Genomic DNA, 12,136 nt, shown 5'->3' with positions numbered 1-12,136 from the left:
AGTAAAAAAATACAGGAATCTAGGTTGAGGTGGCTTGGTCATGTGGAATGAAGAAGTGAGGAGGATGTAGGGAAGAGGTGTGAAAAGCTGGAGGTGATAGGGAAGAGGAAGAGGGGGAGACCTAAGCTGAGATGAAAGGACAAGGTGGCAGAGGATTTGAAAGAGAGAGGATGGAGGAGAGAGGAAGCCCTGGTTAGAAAGGAATGGAGGAAGAGAATTAAGGAAGGGAATTCCGAACCCACATGAATGTGGGAAGAAGGCGAGGACAAAGAAGAAGAAGATACCTTCATCAGTATCATTAATAAATAAGAAAATAAAAATGGCCCAGCACTGAACCCTGGAAGTCTTCACTGATAACATTCGTCCATGAACAACAGTGGCCATTAACAACAACTCTCTGTTTTCCCCCACTTTCCATCCCTTTATCCATAGCAGTAACTTGCTCTTAATGCCACACTGCTGTAATTTGTATAGCAGTCTATAATGTGAAACAGTATCAAAAGTTTACTGAAATCCAAATATGAAAAAAAAAAATTTTTTTTGCATCCAATTGCTGATTTAAGTTAATAAAGACATTTGGTGATCTTACTAAAAGCTGTGACTTTTTGAGGGTACAACAACCCTAAATTCACATTCCAGAAGAAGAAATCAGAATTAAAGAATACAAAGACAAGGTAGCAGGAGTCAAATGAATTTCCATCGGAAACCATTGAAATATTATTCTCACCAAGCACCTAATGTACGGGCAGCCCTTGGGTTACAGCAGGGTTTCATTCCTGAAGAAATGTCGCAAAAAAAAATCTGTGTAAAATGAACCTAATTGTATAATGTAAGTCAATGAGTTATGTTCCAGGCCCCTCTCAAAATTGATTTAAGTAATATAATATTACATTTAAAGCTCTGGAATGAATGCTATGGAACTAAAAGCAGTATTTTTATGAATATAAATCAATTAATATAATACAATATAAAATAACCAAACTAAATTTAATTAAATGAAAAAATAAAAATTTTGTACATTTACTTTGATATGTTCAAAGCCCAGCCTGAAAGTTTTTGTAAGCACTAGTGTAAGGCCCCTGCATTGATCTTTTTTAAAAGTGGTGTAATGCAGGGATTTTACTTCTCTGATGAAGACCTTGGTTGAGGATCTTCCCTTTTTTTGAAGAAAGAATGCAGTGTTGACTGTTAGGGTTCCTCTTTCTAATCCTCTGAAGTCGTGTATAAATTGTTGGAGAATTTTCTCCATACTCTATTCAAACAGTTCACTGCCACCTCCTCCCAAGCTGCATTAATGTTATTAACACCCTTCAAAATGTTGAATGAGTGCCAATAATCTTTGAGAGTTTTGTCTGACCTGACCAAAACTCACCATGTCCCCTGGTCAATTGGTTGCAAAATTGAAGTGGTGTTTGGTGGCATGTAAACAGCATTGACATGCTGTTTACATGAAGTTCATCAAGGTTTTCAGGATGACCAAGTGCATTGTCCAAGAAAAGAAGAGCCTTGACTGGTAACTCATTCTCTTGACAAAAGCAGAGCACAGTAGGGCAGAACTAGTTTGTGTACCAATCCAAGCAGGTTTCTTGTGTCACCCAAGCTCTCCTGTTCCACGCTGCCAGTAACCTGGCAGCATGGCTTTCAGACCTTTAAGAAAGCGTGGTGTCTGTGAATGGTACACCAACATTGGTTTTAATTTTAAAATGTCAGAGACATTTGCATCCAGCAGAGAAGCATTAACTTCTCTATTTCAGCCTTGAAATCTGGTGCAGACTGCTCTTCGTGGGCAATTTCTTCTATTAAAGCCGAGTCTTGTCAACATTAAAAATGAGATCAGAAGTATAATTATCCTCCTCTGCAATGGCTTGAAACTCTGCAAGAAATACTGCAGCTGCCTCAGCATCTGTACTTGCTGCCTTGTCACTTAATTTCACCCTTGCTACCTGAACATGTCTCATCACTGCCCCCTTTTTTCTTAATATCTCCAAAAATAGATTTTGCCTTGTCAGTAATAACAGATTGAATCAATGGAATTTTTTTTTTTATTTAAGTCATCCACCCACAATGACAATCATTTTTCCATTTTTTTTTCTAAAAGTTTACTTCTGCTATAACTCATTTGCATCGCACTTACTGTCTTTGCATGTTGCATTGACTGTCATTTTACCTGCATTTTTCATTATGATACTCACAGTAAATGGAGGTAGTTTCATACTGCTACACACAACATTACATGTCAGATCATCTTCCATTCTACGAATTACATCTTTTTTTCCAATGTGATAGGTCTACATGTCTTTTTAGCAACATTTTCACATTCACTTGGTTTTACTGCACTTCTCTTACTAGACATGGTGACTCTTATTTTATTAATTTAATCAACATTTTTAATTAAACTCATAAATTGACACTGTAGAATAGTGGCCCAACAATAGTACACCAACAAGTGAACTTTGTGTTCCTCTCCAGCCTCCTCATCCCTGATTGGCTTAGATGGTAGGTGGGGATAGCTCTCATCTCTGATTGACTGTGCTGTTTCTTTACATCATTTCTGGAATTTATAGTTGTGCATTTTTGATAGTTTTTTGATATTTTTTGGCCATATGGTTTCAAAACTGTTGTTATTTTGAATTGTTGCAAACAAACTGTCGTAAACCAAAGGCTACCTACACTCAACTTTGATGAACCTCAGCTGCCATCTAGTGCAAAAGCCGAACATATACATTGTCCAGTGTAAATATACATACCAAACCTAGTAAGATGTTTCAGGTATCAAAAGTATATTCACTCCCTACTTACAGTAGAGAACCAGATTCTCCTTTTACAATGGAGGATCTATCGTTTTGACATCCTTTGATCCCTTTTCTCTATCTCACTTAATAACATGTTTTTTCCTTTGTCTTTTCCACAAACAAATGTAAAAACTACCAATTCACTGTTAAATTCTTTATTTTTTAAACATTCTATAAGATTCTGCTTATTTGTTAAAGATTTGACCAGTATGTGAAATTTGAAACGTGGAAATGCTTAACATTCTTCACTGTTACGTGTAACCATGGCATGCATTTTGTTGTAATTTTTTTTTTTTTTTTTTTTATTATTGTTGTCTTTTGTTCAATCAAAAGGGAACTAACAATGTCTTTCATTAAAATTCCAAAGAAATACGACCTAAAATTTCAGAAGACATACAAAGTTTCCACATACTGTAAAATCAGAAAAAGGTGGTACATTTACTTTGTATCCTATAAGTAGATTTGTAAAATAATAAGAGGAGTTTACCTCAATATAGTACAAAGAACACTTCCATATGATACTCTCCAGAAATTAAAATGAAAAACTTACCTTAGAGTAAAAAATAATTAAAAACCAATTTAACAAAATTAAAATCAATTTAACACAATTAAAAATATTAAAAAGAATCTAACGAAAATATTCAAAACGATTTTCCTTCCTGAAGCTGACAACATTTTTCGACCATATGTCGTGATCACAGGAATGAAAATTACTCAATAGGGTTGAACTTGAAACTTAAATAGTGATTATTTGTTTTCGCGCATGCACGTAAAGGTTCATGCATCGGAGATCAAATATGGCCGACAAACATTGACAGAATTCTAGTGTAATTTAATTTCTACACTTTCTGCAATTAATAGTCGTGTATAATTAGTATAAAAATGCGTCAAACCTTGGTAAGACGAGTCGCAATCACCGCAAGAAATGTATACCAGGTCATTAATTTGTGTTGCGAATGTGGAAAGAACCGAGCAATTGTTTAGTATAGTGTGTAATTACAGTATTGGCCTGGCCACAATTTTAAATTCTGTATCTTTAAAGAATCTATTAAGCTGTTTGTGCCACTGTTCAAAATATGGGACAGAAATAAAGTATTTTTTGGTATTGCTATTGTTGGTTGGTGTAGTATTTTGTATCCTATCCTTAGCCTGTACCTTAATTCAGTTTATTGTGGCAAGGGGATAACCCTTGTTTAAGAATCTGCTAGTTAATATTTGTATTTCTCAGCACAAAGCAGATTCCGTCGTTGAATATTTAGATAATCGATCTTTTGTAGGTGAATGGGTGATAGCTGTTATAATGTAGAAGCATACCGGTGTTTGTAGGTTTTCGATAGATTCTAAATTGTATTTTATTCGAGTCCCGAGTACGCTTGATATTTAGAAAGTTTAATGACTTTGTATCCGTATCCTTCCTTTCCAATGTAAATTTGAGTCTAGAATGAATATTATTAAATGAATGTAAAATGTCTTGGATAGTACTACTATCAGTAATAACTAGAACATCGTCTAAATACCTCCCATAGTATGTGGAACGGGGTCGAAAAGGTGTCAAATGTATATGCTCAATCGTTGAGAGATAGATCTCTGACATTAAGCCTCTCAGGCTCAAACCCATTGGTAATCCAAAAATTTTGTTTGTACCTTGTCTCTCGCGTTCGCAACACAAATTAATGACCTGGTATACAACATTTCTTGCAGTGATTGCGACTCGTCTTACCAAGGTTCGACGTGTTTTTCTCTGAATATTCGTGTAAATCAACATGAAGCCTCAGTTCGTGCTTCTCATTCAGCAGTGCCAGAATTAGCCTTTCATACCATTAACGAAAAAATACTTTTTTATTTAACGAGGCCAAAATACTTGAAGTCCAACGTAATTATATGCAACTATTAATTGCAGAAACCTTAGAAATTAAATTACACGGGAATTCTGTCAATGTTTGTCAGCCATATTTGATCTCCGATGCGTTTACCTTTACGTGCATGCGCGAAGACAAATAATCACTATTTAAGTTTCACGTTCAACCCTATTCGGTAATTTTCATTCCTGTAATCATGACATACGGTCGAAAAGCGTTGTCAGCTTCAGTAAGGAAAATCATTTTGAATATTTTCGTTAGATTCTTTTTAATATTTTTAATTGTGTTAAATTGGTTTTTAATTATTTTTTACTCTAATATAAGTTTTTTGTTTTAATTTCTGGATTGTATCATACAGAAGTGTTCTACGTACTATATCGAGGTAAACTCCTCTTATTATTTTACAAATATTAGTATCAACGTAGAATGCATTGAGCATTATAGCTCTGATTCATACTACCTATAAGTAGATGTAATACTTTTAATTTACGATGGCAGGAAAGATGATACAACCATAAAAACAACCATATAAATAAATGCAAGTGTAGGTATAGCATTGTTTTTCACTTCATTTATAATATTTATAAAATTCCTCTCAGTTTTGCTAATAATGCGAAATGCTAAATTGCTGATTGGTCAGAAGTTTGCTTTCTGATAGTGAAATAACAACAAAAATACAATCATGGAAGAACAAAAATAGCAGTATTGTTAGTTGAAGTTGCAGAGATAGAGAGAGAAGTATGGATGATTCCAAAAAATATAGAATTTTTAATTGCTACAGATGGTAGTAAGCAAAGTGAATCCAACCTATATCCCATTGTGGTGACCTTTCCTAATTAAAAATACACACACACACAGGCACATATCAGATGGAATGCAACTTGCTCTTAATGCCAGTATGGAGATCCTGGAGAGTACAATGCTGGACATCCTCTTCTGCAAAACCTGGAATCATGTGGGATTTCTTTTAAAAAAAAAAAAAGTAGCAAAGATATTAAAGGTGAATGAGTGATTGCTGTCACAGGAAAGACAGATTTAAACAATTTCAATCAATGCATGCCAAGTGATATAAAAGTAGAGTTCGAATCATTTGTGTGTATATATATATATATATATATATAGAGGCTTTCTTTTGGTAAATGTTTAAATAGACAAGTCTGTTTATTTAAGAACTTAGAAGTAAGAAAAGCTATTGAGCACTTTTTGGGGTAACCAAATTGAAAAGTACCACTCACAAGTGCTCTCTGGGTTTGGATGTAAGTCAGCAGTGATAAACTTCCAAATTGAAAATTCCTGCTGAATGATAACTGTGGGCTAATAATTTTAGGTGTGTTTCCTTCACTTGTGTGGAAAATCTTTTCATTTTGCGGCCTTCTGACTTGAATATAGCAATTTGCTTTTTTCTTTTAAATGTTTTGCTAACTTTTGAAAATTGAAATGTGGCTCTACAAGTGCTATACTGCAACATAAAACAGAACTAAATATCATACATCAAGAAGCAAGAAAATGTGTATTACCACTGCATGCTAAATGCATACTGGCTTCCATATGCTTAAGCACTAACTAACAAAACCTTTGTAGGAGCATAGAGATCACTGTTCCTCCAGTTGAGTCTTTTGCTCCTCTATCGGAAAATGCACCAGTATAAGTCCCTTTGAATGCTGTGTAAAGACCAAATGGACATTGAAGAAAAAACAGCACAATACTTGATCTTTGAGTTATTCTTAGAAGTCACTTATTTTGGAAAATCCATGTAAAAAAAAAAAAAAGGAGAAATCTAAAATCATAAATCAGCTTCCCTTTTGAAATTTGCCAAAGGTTCTTCCAAATCAAATTATTAAATAAGATAATACAGTGGAACTATGAAGGATTTAGAAAGAATGTTGATGGTATTCAGCTCCTTATCTATAAATATGAGCTGATTTTCCTGGGTTAACAGGAGACATGATTTAAACTTGTTGATGATTCTGAAATTCAAAATTACGGTGTGTACTGCAAAAACAGAATTGGAGCTTGATCAGTGTATGGAGGTGTAGCAGTAGTGATAAACAAGTTGGCTGTAAGGTCTCTCCTCATGGTTTTCTCATTTCACTTCCCATCTATAATTGATATATCACAAAAAAATATCTTGAGGAAATTATTTTACAAGTGCCAATGCCTCTTTTTGCCTAATAGGAGACTTGAGTGGTAATAAATCACTATGCACCAGTCCGGGTGTAAATAGGATTGGCCAAAACCATCAAACATATAATTGACCACCACAGTTTACCCACTTTAAATAATAGCTTAAACACTTCCTTTACTTCCTCACACATGCTTTCTCAGCACATGATTAAACTGATTGTTCTTCCCCCTCTAATCCTAATATTAAACTGGGAAGTTTTGAAAATCTCTTGGCAGTGATATATACAGCACTTGACTGAATGGTTTACTGAAACATATGGAGGAGTAGTTTTCACTATAACTCCAAAAGGTTTGAGTAACGAAAACATATTGAACTATTTTGAATAATGAAACCATGTTGAAGTATTTTTTTATAATTAAAAGAATTCCTTTGAAACCATGAAGCATGCTTCATTTTTATTAATTACAACATTTGTATTTATTTGATATAAAAATTCTCCCTCTTCATCAGTTTGATTAAAGGTTAAATTATGCCAGGTGTTTTCACATCAACTTCTTGTTACTTGTTTCTCTGTTTTTGGATTTTGTTTATTTTATCAGAATTTGTAGATGGGCAGCATTTTAGCTTACTAATCAAACACTTTGCAGCTCCATCACAAGGGATCATGTGCCTGTTGTTGCTAACCCCTACTTTCTAACTAAAAAATGGTAATTTCAAGGAGTGTGTCAATCCCTCCCCACCCAAAAATAGATAAATTTATGAAGACAATATAGACAATATAGAAGACAATATATAAATGTAAAGCAATTTTGCCATTTTAATGTTTTTCTGTGAGCATTTTTTAGGTTGTGGTTGTGATTAAACATGGATTTGGAATTTTTGAAATTTTAGTTGTAATTTACTTTACATAGCTAGGTTGTTTTTATGGAGTTTATATGTTTTTGGTTGCTTTCATATTTTGAATAATTAAAGCACCTGGAGACATAAGATAAAAACTTCTTTATCATAATTCTGTTCAGTATTAAAGTAATTTATATTATTAATAAACCATCCATGATGCAATAATCAGCATGCAAAGGACATCTGGGGTTTGTTAGAATTTTACATAAAAGCCTAATCTGGAAGTTTCATAAATAGGAAGAGATAAGAGAATCAGTTTAATCAAGTTTTTCATGATGGAAATAAAGTGTAATAAGTGTTCTGTTTAAATATAATAAAGTGTTCAGTTTAAGTAATGACTTTTATCTCTATTCAGAATGCCTAAAGGAAAGTGGTCTTGTCCAAGCTGTAGTCATAATAAGGTAAGTTAGCTGGAATTTAGTAGCTACTTGTAACTTTTACTTTACTTTTTTTGGATATGGGTGTCTTAAGGTGCATTTGTTACTAGTTATTTTTAATGATGACTCATTAAAACTTAATAATTCATTCACAGATTGAAGCAATCTGTGATATTACTTTGCTATTCCATTCATAAAGCTAGTTTAGAAATGGAAGCTGATATTTCTTGGGGATGCTTCCCAAAATATTACAAACAAAAAAAAAAAGTCTAGATGCTTTTTTATTTATTATACATATATATATTTTTTAAGTATTGTTATTGATTTATATGATGTCCACACTTTTTTGACTTTTCCCATGATCGGTGCCTATATATACCACATATTTGTGGTTTTTTTTTTTTTTTTTAAATACAAGGTGTGGCAATAAAATGTGCTCCTTCAAAACTGCTCAAGCACTAGGTATACCTCTCTCAGATTCAGCCTCAATCCCTTCCCTTAGGATGTTAAAGTGTTTACTGTCTTTTAAAAACTATCTGATTTATGTATGATTGAAAGGATTGTATAGTTGCTTTTCGGGGGAGCTTGTGCTAGATTGTGCTAAATAATGATATAATTCCATCCCCCACCAGCTCTTCCATTGTGAAGTATGACATCTTTCGAGGGTACAGATCTAAAACTCTGTTCGCAGGCCGGCTGCTAGATAATCCTCCAGGCCAAACCTATTGGTAACTCTCCAGGAAGAGTCATTCTGATCAGCTAGTGCATAATCTAGGGTGTAGTAGGTGCGAGAGTGCATGTGAACAGGCAATTTTTACGGCTCCAGCAAATAGAGAAGTTTTCGGTTTTTATTGACTTTTTTGTTTTTTGCTTTATGTTCCTAGTAACAATACTTTAATTAAAATTGAATTTAGATAGATATTTTGTAGGTTATTATTTAGTATTGGTAAGGGTATCAAATCCACGTGTGCACAGGTTTTGCAGCTCCCACGAACGAAAAGTTTTTAATTATACTTAGCCGCTTTATAGACTTAATTGTTACATTAAGTTATTTTCTCTATGTAGCTTATAGATCTAATCAAGCGCCGTGGTTTATTTTGAATTTAGAAAGCGTGATTTGGAAAGTAAATAATACCTCGTGTCCGTATATTAACCATTTGTAACTTGCCGCCATTGTTATGAGATATGTGTCCTAGCATAAGATTTAACAGAAAACTAGATAACAAGTATAGTACTATCAATTAATCAGTAAAATTTATTAATCTTATTAAATTTCATTGTCAATTTAATTGTACTTTTTTAACTAAATAAATATAGCAACCTAGTCATTACAAACGTAACATCATAAATTAATACATATAAGTTGACAGGGGATAAAAAAGTCATATAATGTAACTCGGAGATAATATTCGATACTGAAATACATATATATAGTGTTATAATTGCATTGGGATATAGGTTTTGTAATATATTTTGTATTGGAATTTCATTCAACTTCAATAGAAATCATGACCCAGATCAGAGCAGCAAAGCAAAAGGCTCAAACTAGTGGAAGTGCTGTGGCTCAGGGGAGAACTGAGGGGGTGGGTGGGTTGTTCTCTGAATCACAGTCTATTGAAACGCACTGTTTGTTTGATGTTTGTGGAGCAATTAGGAATGGGACATGATATTGCCAAGTGGAATGTCTTTTGTGTGTGTGTGTGCACGCGAGGTAAGGAGTGCGAGGAAATCAGGCGCCAATTCGACATTGTTATGAGCTTATATACAGCTTGAAGGACAGGGTGGATGCCCTCGAAGGATTTATATTGAGGGGCCCATCAAGCTCTCAGCTGCCCACATCAATGCCAGAGCTTGCACTTGAGCATCACGCAACACAGCAGCAACCCCAAAGGCAGAATGCACTGGTCCCAAAGGAACTAGTTGTTGTAGGTGACTCTATTGTCAGGGAAATGGGGAACATATTGTGCAAAAAGGATAGATGGAACAGGACCAGGGTATGTCTGCCAGGGGCAAAGGTTGATGACGTTGTAGGGCAGATGAGGTTGATGACGTTGTAGGAATTTTAGGGCACAAAGGGTGATATTATCGTACACGTTGGCATTAATGATATTAAGAGTAGGAGACCGGCAAAATTACTTAACAAGTATAAGACAATGCTGAAAAAAATCTCCGAGTTAGGGTTGAATTTGAAAGTGTCTGCAATTCTGCCCAGACAAGATTGGAGGGAGTATATGATGAGAGCCTTGTTGATCAGTTTGGCCCTGGAGAGATTGTGCAAGGCTCAGGGGGTAGAATTTTCCTCAGCCTGGTCTGTGCTTGTTAACAGGAGAGACTGCTTCTACAGGGATGGGATACACTTAAATAGAAAGGGTGCAAGAATATTTGCTGATGCTATTGAGGCAGAGTTAGGTGGGTCGGAAAACTGCTAGCTTAGAGGGAGATACACGGACTAATAAATTAACAGTAGCCACTGGCAGAGGTAAAAGTGATTCTTGCACTACTTTTATTGAAATGCAGTTGAGCAGCAGCCTGGAAAGTAAGGCAGTGGGAATTTCCAGGACTGCTGGGAGTCATAGTGGAACAAGTAAATACATGGACTATGTTAGGGTAACTAAGAGTAGAAACAGGTGCATGTATACTTGCATGTACACCAATGCGAGAAGTATAGTTAATAAATTCGATGAGCTTGAAGTGCTAGTCAAGACATCAAAGGCAGATACTGTTGGGATATCGGAGACATGGTGTCATACAGACATAAGCAGTGCAGAACTTGAATTTGAGGAGTACAATATGTACAGAAAGGATAAACAGGACAGGAAGGAAAGAGGGGTTATGCTGTTAGTTAAGGAACATAAAATCTAAGGAAGTGCATCCAATTGAGGTGGGTGGACAATGCAATGTTGAGTCTGTGTGGTGTGACATAAGCACGGGAAAGGAAAAATGGGAGTAGGTGTGTGTTATAGGCCTAATGAATCTGATGAGTATAATGAGCAATTTTGCAGAGAAATAGTGGGCCAGTAAATTAGAGTGTTTTATAATGGGGGATTTTAATTTCCCGTATATTGACTGGAATTTGTGAGTTGGTCACTCACACACTAGCAAGGCTTTTGTGGATTTATTGGATGATTGTTTTCTACAGCAGCATGTTTGGGAGGCAACTAGGGGGAGTAATACTCTTGATCTGATTATCAGCAATGATTACTCATGCATTAAGAATCTGTAGATAAAGGAACCACTAGGTGGCAGTGATCACAGTGTGCTGAAGTGGGATTTACTCAAAGAGGTAACTACCATTGAGGGTAAAGGGAAGGGTTTTTGTTTTCGTAAAGGTGACTACGGTGGTCTGAGACAGTATTTAAATTCTGTACAGTGGAACCAACTGATGATGTTTCCAACAGCAAATTTAAAATGGAAAGCATTCAAAGAATTAATCTTGGAAGCTATTAGGCTTTTCATACCAACAAAGAAATATTGGTCAAGATTTAGGCCTAAATGGATATCAGATGAACTAATTAGACATGACAGAGAAGAAAAATGCATGGGATATATAAATTAACATGTGACGCAGAAGCCTATGATACATATAAGCTGGTCTGTAAACAGGTCACAAAGGAGATTAGGCAGGCAAAGGCAGATTAAGAGAAATCTTTGGCAAAGGATGCAAAGAAAAACAGCAAAGAGTTCTTTACTTATGTAAACTCTAGAAGGAAGGGGATGAATCAGATCGGTCCACTTGATATCGATGATTCAACTGTTGATGATCCTGTTCAGGTAGCTAAGAAACTAAATGAATATTTTGCATCGACATTCACACATGAGGAGTTATTCAGGAAGGGGAATGCCAGAAGAGGTGTATTAAACTCTGGCAGTGAGCTAGATGATTTTGTAATAACTCAGAGGAAAGTGGAGGAGAAATTGTTGAAGATAAACATAAAAAAGACACCTGGGATGGATGGGATCTATCCAGTTATATTAAAAGAGGCAGCAAAAGAAGTAAGCAAACCCTTAGCCATAATTATGAGAGTTTCCTTGTACTCGGGGGTGGTATACATGGACCGGAGATGTGCAAATGTTACCCCAATC

The 12,136-nt window shown here is 35.2% G+C and overlaps 1 protein-coding gene across 1 annotated transcript in view; it reads left to right on the top strand.

Moving 5' to 3' along the window:
* tou (bromodomain adjacent to zinc finger domain 2B toutatis) overlaps positions 1-12,136 on the top strand; it is a 914,913-nt gene that overhangs the window by 836,070 nt on the left and 66,707 nt on the right. The window contains 1 exon segment of the mRNA XM_090388865.1: positions 8,032-8,077. Coding sequence (XP_090244991.1) covers positions 8,032-8,077 — 46 coding nt within the window.

The sequence above is a fragment of the Mastigoproctus giganteus genome, chromosome 14 (assembly GCF_048544385.1).
Source record: "Mastigoproctus giganteus isolate SK-2022 chromosome 14, ASM4854438v1, whole genome shotgun sequence".
Lineage (NCBI taxonomy): Eukaryota > Metazoa > Arthropoda > Arachnida > Uropygi > Thelyphonidae > Mastigoproctus > Mastigoproctus giganteus.
Note: the sequence above shows the minus strand (reverse complement) of the source record. Positions and strands in the feature narration are given on the sequence as shown.